The sequence below is a fragment of the Leptonychotes weddellii genome, chromosome 2 (genome assembly GCF_054177405.1).
Source record: "Leptonychotes weddellii isolate Sample4059 chromosome 2, ASM5417740v2, whole genome shotgun sequence".
NCBI lineage: Eukaryota > Metazoa > Chordata > Mammalia > Carnivora > Phocidae > Leptonychotes > Leptonychotes weddellii.
In genome coordinates, this window is record NC_138370.1 from 113,071,698 (window position 1) to 113,088,322 (window position 16,625).

The following is a 16,625-nucleotide window of genomic DNA, read 5'->3' on the forward strand; positions in this document are numbered from 1 at the left end:
AATAATGTGTATTCTGCTGTTTCAGGATGGATTTTTTGGGGGGAGGGAATGTTTTGAATATATCTGTTACATTTACCTGGTTCACTCAAAGGCACAGCTTCCTTGTTAATTTTCTATTTGGACAACCTAGGCATTGACCTAAGTGGGGTGTTAATGTCCCTTACTGTTATTGTATTACTATCAAGTAGTTCCTTTATGTTTGTTATTAACTCCTTTATGTGTTTGGGTGTTCTCATGTTTCGTGCATAAATACTTACAGCAGTTATATCTTCTTGTTGGATTGTTCCCTTTATGGTTATACAGTGACATGTCTTGTGACAGTCTTTGTTTTAAAGTCTGTTTCATCCAATATAAGTATTGCTACTCTGGCTTTCTTTTGACATCCTTTTGCATGATATATGTTTCTTCATCCCCTCACTTTCAATCTGTAGGTGTCTTTAGGTCTCAAATGAGTCTCTTCTAGGCAGCATGTAGATGGTCTTGTTTTTTAATCCATTTTGGTCACCCTATGTTTCTTGATTGGAGCATTTAGTCCATTTACATTCAAAGTAATTACTGATAGTATGTTTTTATTGCCATTTTGTTACTTGTTTTATGGTTGATTTTGTAGTTTTTCTCTGTTCCTTTCTTCCCTTGTGCTCTCATTATTTGGCTTTTTAGTGATATACTTGATTTCTTAATTTTATTCTTTGCATATCTATTACTGGTTTTTGATTTGTGGTTACCATTGATTTGTATATAACATCTTTTGCATATAGCAGTGTTTTAAGTTGATGGTCATTTAAGTTTGAAACTGTTCTTTACTCCTCCCCTGACCATGTTTTAGATATATAGCGTCATACTTTACCTCCTTTTATTTTGTGAGTCCCTTGACTGATTTTTATAAATATAAGCACTCCTTTTGTGCTTCCTACTTTTCTTGTTTGTATGTATGGTCTTTCCTTTCTATCCAAAGAGTCCCCTTTAACACTTCTTGTAGGGCTGGTTTAGTGATAATGAATGTCTTTAACTATTAGCTGGGAAACTCTTTATCTCTGCTTTTATTCTGAATGATAGCCTTGCTGAATAGAGTATTTTTTGCCTGCAGGTTTTTTCCTTTCAGCACTTTGAATATATCGTCCCACTCCCTTTCAGCTGATAGCCTTATGGGGTTTCCTTCGTATGTAACTGTTTTCTTTTCTCTTGCTGCTTTTAAAATTCTCTCTCTATCACTACTTTTTGCCATTTTAATTACTATATTTCTCGGTATGGACCTCCTTGGGTTGTTTTTGTTGGGAGATCTCTATGTCTCCTGGATCTGGATTTCTGTTGCCTTCCTCAGATTCGAGAAGTTTTCAACTATTATTTCTTAAAATAAATTTTCTGCCCCATATTCTCTTCTGAGATCCTTGTAATGTGCATGTTATTACACTTGATGGTGTTGCTGAGTTCCCTCAGTCTATTCTCATTTTCATAATTTTTATTCTCTCACCTGCTCAGCTTAATTACTTTCCATTCCTCTGTCCTCTAGGTTGCTGATTCATTCTGCTTCCTCTAATCTACTCTTTATTCCATCTAGTGTATTTTTAGTTTTATTGTGTTCTTCATCTCTGATTGATTCTTTCTTATCTCTTTGTTAAGGGTCTCACTGATGTCCTGCAGTCTTTTCCCAAGTCCAGTGAGTATTTTATGATCATTACTTTAAATTCTCTATCAGGCAAATTACTTATCCATTTTGTCTGGTTGTCTTGCTGTAATTTTGTTCTGTTCTTTCATTTAGAACATATTCCTCTGTCTCCTCGTTTTGTCTAACTCTCTGGGTCTGTTTCTGTGTGTTAGAAAAGTCAGCTATGTCTCCTGCTCTTGAAAGTAATGGCCTTAGGAAGAAGAGGTCCTGCTCTGCAGTGCAGTATCCCCCCATTCACTAGAACCTGGCACCTGAGGGGTGTCTCCTATGTGTGTTTATTGTACCCTGTTATTGGAGCTCAGCTGCTTTTTCGTTTGTCAGAGATGCAGTAACACCAAACTGCAGGGTGCTTTGCCTGAATTTTCCTCTGGGAAGGTTTCATTGGTAGGCAGGGCTGCAGTCAGACCAGATGTCTGCCGCCAGCCTACTGCTGGAGCCAGTCTCACTGGTGTGTATGGTTATCTTTCCCTCTCCCTGGGGCAGGAGTCCCTTTGAAGTATTGCTGGCCCCTGTAAGGGCTGCTTACACACTGCCTAGCTTATGACACCACTTTGGTGGACTCTGGCCAAGAGCATATTGGAGGGGGCGTATCCACAACATGAGTTGGGGCAGGACTCACAGTGTTAGCAAGGTTTGCAGCAGGTCCTCTTCAAGAGGGGACCTGCTATTGCCAGAACCAAGGTCAGTCAGGTTGGTGCAGGTGGATCCACAAAGTGATGTGGGGAGAGGCATGGTATTAGCAAGGTTTGTGCTGATTTTCTGTGGGAGGGGACCTGCTATGCAGGGACTAAGGTAAGCCTGGCAGGAGGGGGCGGGGGAGGCATGGTGTTAGCAAGTTAGGTAGCTAATATAGGCATCATGGTGGTTTCTGCAGGTAGCTGTGTGTTTATGCTGGGGGTCAGGGGAGGGAAATGGTACCTGTCAACTCCTTTGCTCCTGGAGGAGTCTCCCATTGATCTCTGTCCCTCCAGGACTCCCTCTGAGATTAGTAAACAACTCTCCCTCCCAAATGTCCCACGTGTTTTTCAAACTGCTGCTTCTATGCTGTATCTCTGTAGGGTCTTTTTGTGCTGTCTTCTTGAGGGTGGAGACTCATTTCCTCTTGCCCTCCTGGCTTTCCCAGAGGGAGCCTCTTGATTTTTAAAATTCCAGGTTTTAAGTCCCACTGGTTGTAAGAAGTCATGAAATTTGGCCCCATGCATGTTCTCTGGTGTGAGGGTCTGTTTCTCTCCCCTCTTCACATTAGTGTCCTCCCTCCAGAGGACAGTCCTTTGGGTCCATTTAGCTCTGGACCCTATCTCTGCCCTTTCTACCCTCTTTAATATAGCCTCTTCTCTACATTTAGTTATGGAGTTAATTCCGCCAGGCTTCAGGTCATTTTCTGGGTTACTTACACTGATATAGGTGTTATCTAATTATAACTGTGGTATGAGGTGAGGTAAGGGTCCTCCTACTCAGTCATCTGCCAGCAATCCCCTACTATTTTCTTTTCTTTATTGTGTGTTTTTAAGCATGATTTTTAAAATTTTGATAATGTTCAGTATATTGATTTTTTTTTTCTGTTGCTTATGCTTTGGTGTTGCATCTAAGAAGGTTTTGCCTAACTTATGAAAGATACTTTCTCTGAGAGGTTTCTAGTTTTAACTCTTCTCATTATGAAGTTCATTTCAAGTTCATTTTTGTGCCATGTAAGGAAGGAATCCAATTTCATTCCTTTGCATGTGATGTGCAGTTATCCCAGTACCATTTCTTGAAAGTACTATTTTTCCCATTGAATTATCTTAGTCTTTTTGAAAATTAATGGACTATGATTGACAGGGTTTATTTTTAGACTCTCAATTTTATTCCATTGATCTCTATAAATCTATACTTAGTCCAGTACCAATTGTCTTGATTACTGTAGCTTTTTAGTAAGTTTTGAAATCAGGAAATGTCAATTTCCAGCTGTGTTGTTTTTTTTTTCTTCAAGGTTGTTTTAGCTATTCTAGGTCCCTTGTTTTTCCAAATTAATATAGGATCATCTTATAAATTTCTGTAAAAAAGCCTGGAAGTATTTTTATAAGAATTTTGTTGAATCTGTAGATCAATTTAGGGAGTATTGCCATCTTAATATTATATTTTCCAATCCATGAATATGGGATATCTTTCCATTTACTTATATCTTCTTTAATTTATTTCAACAATGTTTTATCATTTTCAGGTACAAATTTTATACTTCTTTTGTTGAATCTTAAATATTTCTTTTGGGTGCTACTCTAAATACAGTTTTCTTAATTTTGTTTTTTGTTCATTGGTGGTGCTAACATAGTTCTAATTCGCATTCATTTTATTATGAATAAAGTTAGACATCTTTACTGAATAACTGTTTAAGGGCCATTTGCCTTTCTTTCTCGTGATGTGTTTATTCCTGTCTTTTGCCCATTTTCCTGTGAGGTCTTTAAGGTTTTTTTTTTCCCTTGTTGGACTTATATTTATTTTTAGCCTCTCTATCCTCTAATAAACATATTTAAAATGAATTTTCCTCTCAGTACCATTTTAGAACATTACTTTCAGTGTCACTGTATCACTTTTTGTTATGGGTTGAATTGTCCAAGATATAAACCCTGAGACTGAGGTTTCAAACAGTAGTTGTATTGGGTAATGCTCTTTAGAGCTACTCCTATAAACCGTAGAGAAATACAGGATTAGGGAGAAGAAGTTGAACTTTCATGCAGTTGTAACAAAAGCCTCAATCAGTCCCCAATTTACTTAGAAGTTTAGATGGCCTTTCAGAATTATCTCAAATTGAGTCAAGGAGACTGGTCCATTTAATCCATTTTTATCAGTCACTGGAGATGAGCTGTGCCTAAGAAGGTGGTATAATCTTGGGGTAGCCATGAGCCATAAGCAGGCAACACTCTCAGCAGCTGGGCTAATGAATGAAACTTGAAGAGGGAATCTGATATCATTCCACAGAAACCACTATATTTTTATAATGTGATAATAATGTTTTTATAGTATACTATGGCACAGTAATATTTTTCTATGAAGCGAACATTGGACAGTAAGCTGTGTTTGTTATATATGACTTTTTTAAGGAAATTTTTTTTTAAGATTTTATTTATTTATTTGACAGAGAGAGACACAGTGAGAGAGGGAACACAAGAAGGGAGAGTGGAAGAGGGAGAAGCAGGCTTCCTGCTGAGCAGGGACCCTGATGTGGGGCTCGATCCCAGAACCCTGGGACCATGACCTGAGCTGAAGGCAGAAGCTTAACAACTAAGCCACCCAAGCGCCCCTAAGGCAATTTCTAGTATCCTCGTTTCTAGGACCAGTAAAAGCCCTCCTAAGGAATATTGTTTTTAGAGATGAGCAGGAATTGCTTTCCCTGAGTTTTGATAGTTATTAAAATGGGTACTGGATTTTCAGTGGTTTGGATGGTATGACCTAATAAAAGAAAGTTAATCTAGTCTTCTGCCATTTGGTAGGTTTGATATTCTGCCTTATTTATTTTTCTGTTACTTTTTATGTAAAATGGGACGTACAAGGTTTGCTTTGAAACTTAAGACCATAAGAGAAAGTCTTGGTTCATGGTACTCAATTAGTAGAGTAGTGTTGGAAAACATGTGCATTTAACTGAACACATTTAAAATCAAGGGAAAGATCAGGGTTTTTTTGTTTGTTTTTGTTTTTTAAAGATTTTATTTATTTATTTGAGAGAGAATGAGAGACAGCACGAGAGGGAAGAGGGTCAGAGGGAGAAGCAGACCCCCCAGCTGAGCAGGGAGCCCGATGTGGGACTCGATCCTGGGACTCCAGGATCATGACCTGAGCTGAAGGCAGTTGCTTAATCAACTGAGCCACCCAGGCGCCCAAGATCAGGTTTTACAGATTCTGTCCATCATACCAGTTAGTGAACTGGGCTCCTTAGAAACATAAGATGGGGGACATGACTTTTTTCTTACCTCAGTTATCTTAGTTTTCACTTTATTCTTACATTTGGTACAAGCTTCTTACAGTATTGAGTATACTTTTTAATATTTAAAGAAAAATTTTATGGTCCAATAAAACTTTTAAATACAGACCAACTTCTTCAACTTTAGTATTTGTAGCAGACACAAGTCTTATGATGTCCTCAGATTGCCTTGGCATTACCCACTTCCCAGACCAATCTGCCACCAGTGTTTGACCTTTTACCAAATGCTGGATTCTTGTCCTTGGCTGCTGCCTTGAAACTGGGTCAACCAGCCACTTGCACGGAGTTTCTGGCTTTCCCCACCACTGGACCCTGTACTAGGCTCTGAATTCCTGATGGGTTGCCAGAGGAGCTGGATAAGGCAATCTGAAAGTCTAGAACAGTTAAATCCCTCTGAGTGAACCTTGGCAATGGGAAATAGAAATCAGGAGGGAACTAGGTAGATCCCTTTTTCTCCCTCCCATGGAATTCTCTATCCCATGGTTTCTTCTTGCAGCCAACCTGGTGAATTCCAGGCTGCCAAACAAAGCATCTGTCAAGCAAACTGTTGTGTGGCTTGGGGTTTCTTTGTGAAATAGCTATTGACATTTTACTTTGTTTCACATCCCTACTTCCCTTCTTTCCTCACCCATGCTGTCCCATACCCCATCCCAAAATAGTGCACCAACATCCTTATTCTCGGCTCAGCCTCAGGTTTGTTTTTTGTTTTTGTTTTTGAGACTCTCAAAAATTTTTTGAAAATTTTTAAGCCACTGTACACCTACAGAGAGCAGACTGTTCCAATACAGGAGGAAAATTTGTTTTCTTAAGATATGATGAAAGGTGTTATACTTTTAAGTATTTTAAAGGATAATGTTAGCTATGCATGATTTTTTTTTTCACATGCTGACTGGAAACTAAATTCCCCATAAGTAGCAACTCCACTGTAAATGTTATACTTCCCCAATACTATTATATGATTCCTTTGAATTTAAAGTTTCCTTTGACAAAAGTGTTCAAAAGTTGAGAATGTCAGAAAAAACTACATATTTGTTTCTACTGTTATTTAAAGTTAACTGAAAAATGTATTTGCTAAATGACACTAACAAAGATACTGAAAATCCTTAATGACCTTTAGCTGAGTTTTTTTGTTGTTGTTAATATTCTTTTTTTTTTTTTTTAAGATTTTATTTATTTATTTGACAGAGAGAGAGCACAGATAGGCAGAGTGGCAGGCAGAGGGAGAAGGCGGCTATCCGCTGAACAGAGAGCCCGATGTGGGGCTCCATCCCAGGGCCCTGGGATCATGACCTGAGCCGAAGGCAGACGCCTAACCAACTGAGCCACTCAGGCGCCCCATTTTTTATTAATATTCTTGACACTTTGCATTAAACCTAGTGTGCACACTTAGTTTTCATCATTTAATAACATCAGTAACATCAAAATGTAATCTCCAGTAATTAAATTTGCTAATTGCTACTGATGATGAGCCATTTTGATCAAATTCCATGTCATTTCTTTGCTTCCTTTGCCTTTTGTCTATAGATCTGTAGATTAATCCTATTGTTTGAAACCAGTGTATCTATTTAATCAATAAGGTAATTGGTAATATTCTAGCTATTTCTGACGCTTAAAGAGGTAAAGGAATTTTAGAGTTTGAATAAAGCCTTCCATGTGTGCCTTAATCCAAGATGTCACATTTTTGCTTATAAAAAAGTATAAAAAAGATTTTAAAACTGTTTTGGGGCTCCTTCAAATCTTGCAGAAAAATAACACAGTAAGTTAATGGTACCAAATCACTAACTTGTAACCTGTAGTTCATGATCTTTGTGTGTATGTGTATGTAATTAGTATTTGGACAACATCAGTAAATATTAGATGAGATCAGCTAAATTCATAGACACAAACAGGATGTGTAACCAGATAAGCCTACAATGTTGCCATCATGTTATCTGCTAATAGCTACTAAGCAGCTTTGTTTGGTTTGCAGCCCAAATGTTACTTTTAGAAAATTGGTAATTTGGATTGAAAAATATAGATAGTTGAAATTTTTTAAAATGAAGCCCAACCCTGGTTTCATATAGTCATATATTTATAACCTCATTAACATACTATTTATAAAATGCAAGTTGTTCATTTAATTTTTTTTTAAGATTTTATTTATTTGAGAGAGAAAGAGCATGAGAGGGGGGAGGGTCAGAGGGAGAAGCAGACTCCCCACTGAGCAGGGAACCCAATGTGGGACTCGATCCCGGGACTTCAGGATCATGACCTGAGCCAAAGGCAGTCACTTAACCAACTGAGCCACCCAGGCACCCTGTTCATTTAATTTTTAGCATAATTGTACTTATTGCTGCTATCCTCCATAAACATGTTTTGGCATATTAAAGAGTGGGTGATTGGAAAGTTCCTCCTGTCTCTGCTGAAACCTGTACCTGCACTTTTCAGTGGTTACCTCATTGCCTTAATTCTATCTTATCCCACTGTCACTTGTAACTGTGATAATTAACTTTGCAGTTGCCTTTTTTCCCCCAAATGGGTGTAAGTTTATTTTTTATTACAAAAGTAACATATGTTCATTGTAAAAAAAAATTTTTTTAAACCAAAAAACCCAGGAATAAGGATGAAGATGAAAATCATCCATACTTCTCTTATCCAGACCTAGTCACTATTCACACTTAGGCTTATGTGCTTCCATATTCTTTGCATGCTCACATGTATATTTATATTGATGTCTGATTAAAGATAGGGTAATAAAATAATACTGGTTTGTAACCTTTATTTTAAAACTTAATGTCATCTATCATGGCATTTTTTCCATACTTAAAATTCTACATCATCATTTCTGATGACAGTACTGCATTCTCATCCTTTGATCAATATCTTTTATTTAAGCTGTCCCTATAAAGGGCATTTCACGGGGGTGCCTGGGTAGCTCAGTTGTTAAGTGTCTGCCTTCAGCTCAGGTCATGATCCCAGAGTCCTGGGATTGAGCCCCACATCAGGGTCCCTGCTCAGCGGGAAGCCTGCTTCTCCCTGCCCCCCGCCCCTGCTTGTGTTCCTGTTCTCGCTGTCTCTGTCTCTGTCAAATAAATAAATAAAAATCTTTAAAAAAAAAAAAAAAGGCATTTCATGGTTGTTTTTTCTCAGCAATAATTACAGGTAGTATTTATTGAGTGCTTACTCAATTCCTGGTAGTGTTCTAGGTGTTTTTCATTTATTTATTTATCCTCAAAACCTTATGAGGCAGGTACTCTTCTTATCTCTACTTTTCACATGAAGAAGCTGGAGCACAGAAATTGTAACTTGCTCAAGGTCACATGGCTAAGAAGAAGTTTGAGTCAGGATTTTGAATCCAGACAGGCTGGCTCCTGAGCTCCAAGCTCTAATCACTGCTCTGTAAGTGTTTCCCCTATAAACAGCATCGCAGTGACTATTCTTGAACATGCATTTTTCACACTTCACTAATTATTTTCTTTGGATGTACTTTTGGAAGTAGACTTGCCTGGTCAAGGAATACTCATATTAGCAGTTTTTTTCTTCATTGAAAGGGTGTACCAGGGCACCTGGGTGGCTCAGTCGTTAAGCATCTGCCTTTGGCTCAGGTCGTGATCCCAGGGTCCTGGGATCAAGTCCCACATCCAGCTCCCTGCTCAGCGGGAAGCCTGCTTCTCCCTCTCCCACTCCCCCTGCTTGTGTTCCCTCTCTCGCTGTCTGTCAGATAAAGTCTTTAAAAAAAAAAAAAAAAAGGGTGTACCAGTTCATGCTGTGGGCAGGAGTCTAGGACTGTTGTCTCCTTTCCCACATCTTCTCCAACACCGATGTTATCCTACCTTGATGTGTTTGCCAATATAATAAGTGAACATCATTTCTTTTTAAAATTCTCACTTATTTGATTATTGTGAGGTTTAACATATTTAAAAGCCTATTTTCCTCAAATAGTTTTACTTTTGTCAATTGCCTTTTCACTCTTTTTTCAGTTTTTCTATGATGGTACTCGTTGTTGTTATTGTTGTTGTTACTGATTTGTAGGAGCTCCTTTTGAGTATCACTATTAATTTATTGTTATACATTGAAAATGTTTCTCACAGCTTATATTTCATATAATTCACGTTATATGAATTCATATAATTCATGTTAGAACCTTATAATTCTTTTGCCATAAAGAAGTTGAGAGATTTTATTAATGCTATATATATATCAATTTGTGTTGTTTGGGTTTGTTATCCTTAAAAGGCCTTCAACCTCAAGGTTATAAGAATATTTACTAATACTGTCTGTGTTTTCGAGGTTTTGTATTTTAATATTTATACTTAGAATATATGTGAACATTGTTTTACAGCAAGTATGCTATGGGAATCTAACAGTTATTAAATATTCTCTTAGATCTTATCTTAGGGTATATGCCATTTTTTAACATTTAGGTACCGAATTTTAGTGAAATTTATTTTGGAATGAGGTATGATTTAAGGATATAGTTTTTCACTGAATAGTTAACCTGTTAACTACACAGTATCTAGAGAGTAATTCATGCTTTGCCAAGTAATTTGAAATGGCACTTTTATCATTATATCAAGTTCTTAAATATATTTTGGCTTCCTCTGGGCTCTGTTCCGCTACCCTGATCTGTCTGCTTCTCTGGTGCAAGTATCATACGCTTTATATTTTAATGATGTGTGGTATTTTTCCATTTAATTCTCCTTTTTTCAGGATTGTCCTGGATAATTCTGGGCATATTTTCTCCCAAAAGAACTTCAGCATATTTTTCTAGATCAAAAAGTTCCCAATGAGCTTTTAGGTTTTTTCAGGTATAGTTGAAATATTTAATATTGAATCATTCATTTAATAAAAGGACATACCCCCTCATTTGGTCCAGTTTTTACTTATGTATTTTTGTTTCATAAAATTAGAGAAGCTTAAAAAAATATGTTAAATTGCAAGGTATACAGTGAAAAATCATCCACTAGTTGTATTACTTAAAAATAATGACTTTAAATTTTTTATCTATTTTCTTCCAGCTTTTCCCCCAGGTATATATACTTTTTAAAAATTTTATCAATGTTCTATTTCATATACATTTTTAATCCTGCATTTTTACAGAACATTAAATTATAAATCTCTCCCATGTCACTGAAATCTGTTGGTTTACATCATTTTTTAATTGCTCATAGCCAGGCCTTTTTTTTTTTTTAAAGATTTAATTTGACAGAGAGAGAGATAGCGAGAGCAGGAACACAAGCAGGGGGAGTGGGAGAGGGAGAAGCAGCCTCCCCACTGAGCAGGGAGCCCAATGAGGGGCTCAATCCCAGGACCCTGGGATCACGACCTGAGCCGAAGGCAGACCTTAACAACTGAGCCATCCAGGCACCCCGATAGCCAGGCCTTTTTATACAGAAGATGACAGACTTGTATTTATTAAATTCTGTGTGTGTACAACAAGTACAATCATCTATTTTTCAGGGAGAATCCAAAAGCATAATTGGTAGTCTCATACTTACATGGCTAAAGAACTGAAGTATATGAAATATCAGTGTTTAGCATTACAGAGCTAAAATAGAACTGCTAGAATATATTTTGGTCCATTCCAATTGAAACTCGTAAGTAGGCAAGAGAATAATCAATTGCTTTTTAAGAGAGTAAAAACCAAATTGGTGCCGAAAGATTTCTACATTATCGTTGTTCCTTGGATTTGTTATCGGACAGATTAAAGTATTATTTTGACCGTATAAAACAGCTATTTTTCTAATTCAAAATGGTCCAATACTGAAATTCATATAATTCAATCTAATAGTAAGCTCAAGTATGTTTCTAGTATTATCAGTTAAGACCATGAATTTGGATCATAAGAAATTAAAATATGCATACTGAAAACAGTACTATAAATTTTCCATTAGCTGTCCACTTTTTTTTTTCAGAAATCGTGATGTTTTATAAGTTTATATAAACCATACATAGTTGCTTCTGATATTCTGTGTGAAGGGTAAACTGTATTACTTTAGTGGTAATAATGATACTTCAAACCTTGGTTTTTCAAACAGAAGTAATCAGAAAAAATGTTTTTTGACCTTGGTCTCACTTGAGAGGTGGCAGTAGATCTGTAAGTGGTTACCCAGCATATTGATTGCTTGTTTGTAATAAATGAAATAAGCAACCAATAGTATTGATAAATAGTGTAATTTACATTTTTTAGGTGAAATAATTTACTTTGTTATATTGCAAGGAGCAGTGATTTTGTTTTTCCTACTAATCTTAGTTTAGTACATTATAAGTCAGTGCTGATATGAGAAAAGATGAAATAGATGGTTTTTAGTCTTTTACCACATCACTGTGATGCAATGTTTTTAAAATGTGTGAACTCTTCTCTGGAATATACCTCTCTAGAGAAATAACCAGGCTTAGTGGTTGAACATTGCTGATTGGGGTCAGAGTCAAAGATTTCTTATCCTTTTAAAAATAATCCCTGGAGCCCTTCAATCTCTGTGGGAATGCAGTGATTAAGCAATAACATCTGTCTGGCAGTTAATGATCATCTGGAGAAATATATGGTCCAGCATAAATTCAAGGTCCTTTAAGTCAGTCAGTTATTTATTAAAGAGAAATGCCCAGCCAGAAGACATCAACACTACTCTGCTAAATACTACTTTAAAAAATAAAATTGCATGTTCCTTTTCTAAAATACTTTCAAAGGACTTCTACATTCATGATTTGTTTATTTCTTATATCAGTCTTAGAGAGCAAGCCAGATGATTTCATTTATAAAGGCTGACATGAGGTTCCATGGGGTGGCTGATAGAGGGGTGGTGTCAATGATTGGCCTCAAGTTATATAACTACCAAGCAGGAAGACTAAGAATAGGGTGCCTACGTACTCCTAGTCTGCTGTGTTTTCTACTAGATCACATATTTTCTTAAGATAATATTATAGATGTTGTTTAGTGCGCCATACTTTTTCTTGCCAGTCATGAACTGTGTTGTAGCACTTGCCTTGATGTGGCCCATGTGTGTATAAAGTACAGGCTTGAAGAAATGAAAGAATTTAAAGCAAATAGTCTTTTCTTTGGGGGAAAAAAAGCAAATGCAGAATCTAATAATTCTATTTTTCTTATTTTAAGTGTCTCTAAAAGAAAAAGTGAAAGCAAGATCATTTTACTAATGGAGTGTGGTTGCCGTCTATAAGACTTCAAAATTAAAACTAGTGCCATATGTCTTGTTCAACACAATCTTGAAAATAGCTGTGACCTTTTAAACTCCCTGAATCTCATCCAGTGATGACAAGTGGCAAATTTTGGCATACATACAAAAAAAAAAAAAAATATATATATATATATATATATACACACACACACATATATGTGTACATATAGATAGAGAGAGAGAGAGAAAGAAAGAAAGGGAGATAAGGAGGGAGAGTCATGTTTCTTAGCTGTTGACAAAATCTAGTGGCGAATTTATACTCTCAACATTGTATCTGGGAGTGTGTGTGTACGCTTATATAATAGTCTTCAGAAATTATTATCTAACACCTTCATGTCTGCCTTCTGCATATACACTTGTCTTTTATTTTCTCCCATCAGGTTTTGTGTAGAGACTCAGTCTTGGAGGAACAGAATTCTCCTTTCTTTGTTATTAACTAGCTTTATGACTTCAAGCAAATCACTTAATTTTTCTAACCCACAATTTGCTACTAGATATGGGAATTTCTTTTCAGCAGTAAGATTTTTGTTATATGATTTTCGTTTTCTATAATTGTTATTTACTAATTTGGTGAATTTATTAATTTGCTAAATATTTTTAAAGCATATACCATGTGCCAACAGGCAATGTACCAGATGTTGGCCAAACATCATGGTTCTGCCCTCAGGGAACTATACAATATGGGGAAAAGAGGAGATTCCTTAGATAATTACTGAATTACAGTTGTGATATGTGTTGCAGTGGAATAATGGAGATCTTGATCATGTGAATTTATAAGTGTGTATGCCAGAGAAGTGGCTTGCTTGTGCTTCATTCAAACTTAGTTGACTTAGATGCCTCCTTTTTAATGCACTCCACATTCCCCTGCCAGATCTCTTCATCTCTTCTTTGGCTGGTTTTGATAACTTCTGGTTTTCCTTTTCCCACTTCAAACCCAATACGTGCTATTCCTAGAATTACATATTTAAAAAATACGATCATACCCCTGTCTTGCTTCCAAAACCTCCATTCAAGACTATCTCTTTTCTCTTCTACGGCATTCAAAGTCTTTAATGATTTGGTTCGTAATTTCTTGTGGAGGCTCAGCTTGTTGCTACTACTTCCCAAGAGCTCTCCATCAGGGATTTGGAGATTGGCAACTGTAATTAAGTTAGAGGAAAATCTGGGGGCTGAGCTAGAGTTGAAAAGTCATTCTAATTTATTTCTTGAAAACAAAATGGACAAACTCTCCAAGAACAGTGGCATCCTGGAGAATGTCCATAGTTAAGGGATTGGAAAAAACAGTTGGAGAGATCATACAAATATAAGCTAGTGTAGCAGCACCAAAGCCAGAGAAAACAGAACTTCAAAGAAAGGGTGAACTGTAGAAAGAGATCAAGAAAAAAGAGAACTGAGGAATGTGTCCTGGATTTGGAGATGTAGAGGTCATTCAAACCAATAATTGCAGACACACAGTGACACTTCACATGTTTTCCAAAGGAACAATCTTCTGAATAACACTCATTGAGAAAATATTATAAGAAGCATAATGTTACATGGGGGAAAAAATTAACTCTTTAGGACCAGAAGAGAAACCTCTGTTTTGGGAATTAGTACTCATTTAAGATGTATTAATATAAATTGTAACTGACTCAATTTTTAAACTTAAAGTTCTCAACTTTTTACCATCTCATACAGTCTTTGTTAAATTTGTCAGGCCACCTCTAAGTTATCCATGAGAGAGCAAAAGGGGGAAATGTGAAGGTATGTTTTCTGGTTTAGATTCCAAAAGCAGAATGTAAATGAATGATGACCTAATTTTATATGAGTTTTATAGAATCTGACTGAATAACATGTTTGCTATATGTATACATAGTTGATTAGAATATTTTTGTGTTGGATTGGGCTCAGGTAGGTTAAATCACTTTGGTTTTTAAAGATTTAACTATTACAACTAGAAATAAAGAGACCCCAGTCATGAGTAAAGACTAATAGAATATTTAAAAGCAGACTGGTCTTACAGTATCTTGTTCTCCTTGATGTTGCTAATAAGCAAAAATTTTTCCCTCCTAATGAGCCAAGAGCATTACTTTGTTGGATCATGGGAACAATTTTGTGATAAATCAAGATGTAACAAAACTTACAATTCAGGTTTTATATAATTTTATAAAGAAAGGCAATATCACCAGACTATCTCGGTTTTAAACTTTGCTCCATTGCTTTCTATGAATGGGACTTGAGGCAAGTTATTTAACTTCTCTTTCTTTATCTTTAGGGATACAAATACTAACTAACTATCTTACATAGTGGTCATTGATATTATGAACATATATGTGTGTAAGTTATACATGAATATATATATATATAATATATGTGAAACTTGGAACATTTCCTGGAATGTACTAATATTATTATTGCTTAGTGATTTTCTACACTTGATCTTAGCCAAAAGGCCGAGAAGCGATGCTTAGTGATTTTCTAAAAAAGCAAATTCTCTTCAGTTTGCAAATTTACCCATCATGGTGTTTCAGATCAGTGACAGAATTAAAATGGCAAATTTATCCTTAAAATAGGACATAATTCAATGTCTTAGGAGAGAGAGAAGCCCAGAGACGTATATAAAGTTAGGTATGATTATTTCCTAGATTGTTATTACAATATTCATTTCTACTATAAAATGTAATTTCCATGAGCATCAATTAATCTAGGGGATTAATCTTTCTTATAGACATACTTTTAAACATAGAAGGCAAATATTCCTTTCATTTATTTCAATGTATTGCTTTTCTAGACCTTTTTTTGTTTTTATCTTTTCAAAGACTCTCCCAGGTCCTAAACTCTCTTGCTTTTGGCAGCTCCACACCACACCATCTCAAATGTGTTAAAATGCACCCACAATCCATATTAATCATAATGTATTTTTAAAATTGATTTCTATTGAGCTGTGATTAAATAACTGCTACAATATTATATTTTAAGACATTTAAGTATTTACCAATTTTAATTTTGTAGTCTTCAGGGATTTTTGTTTGAGTTTTTGTTGTTATATTTTGGAATCCTGAGATCTCAAACATTTTTATTGTCTCATAGAAACTCTTAAGCCCTAGGCTCTCTATCTAATGGATAAAATGGTCCTATTCCAAATCTAATTATCTTAGAGAAACCAAGGTGACTCAGGGAAATAGTAGTTTATCTCCAGCTATGCTCTGAATTCACCCCTTTCTTATTCCATGTGCTCAGTCAGGTCCACATCTTCGTACTCTCTACATAAAATCAGGTTCGCATGAAGAAATGAAAGTGCTTCCCTTACTGGAGAGTTCATGTTTACCCTGAGAAATGGCAGAATTAGATTAAGTTAGATTGATGTACTAAAAATCTAGGATGGGGTCCCTGGGTAGTTCAGTCAGTTAAGCATCCAATTGTTGATTTCAGCTCAGGTTGTGATCTCAGGGTTGTGAGAGCAAACCCCACATTGGGCTCTGAGCTCAGTGCAGAGTCTGCTTGTCCCTCTCCCTCCCCCCACTTGCTCTCCCTCTCTCTGTCTCTCAAATAAATAAATAAATAAAATCTTTTTTTAAATTTTATTTTATTATGTTATGTTAGTCACCATACAATACATCATTAGTTTTTGATGTAATGATCCATGATTCATTGTTTTCGTACAACACCCAGTCCTCCATGCAATACATGCCCTCCTTAATACCCATCACCAGGCTAACCCATCCCCCCACCCCCCTCCCCTCTAAAACCCTCAGTTTTTTTCTCAGAGTCCATAGCCTCTCATGGTTCGTCTCCCCCTCCAATTTCCCCCCTTCATTTTTCCCTTCCTTCTCCTAATGTCCTCCATGCTATT

The 16,625-nt window shown here is 36.3% G+C and overlaps 1 protein-coding gene and 1 pseudogene across 3 annotated transcripts in view; one reads left to right on the forward strand and one right to left on the reverse strand.

Moving 5' to 3' along the window:
• Nucleotides 1–16,625, forward strand: part of LOC145720163 (protein FAM13A-like) — a 166,275-nt gene that overhangs the window by 74,207 nt on the left and 75,443 nt on the right. Inside the window, exon 5 of one of the 3 annotated variants that reach the window (XM_081812181.1) lies at nucleotides 1,621–1,657. The exons of the other annotated variants lie outside the window; for them this stretch is intronic. Within the exon in view, the coding sequence (XP_081668307.1) occupies nucleotides 1,621–1,657 (37 nt within the window). The remainder of the gene's footprint in view (nucleotides 1–1,620; nucleotides 1,658–16,625) is intronic. 3 annotated transcript variants of the gene reach the window in all.
• LOC115939556 (U2 spliceosomal RNA) lies at nucleotides 15,110–15,237 on the reverse strand (annotated as a pseudogene).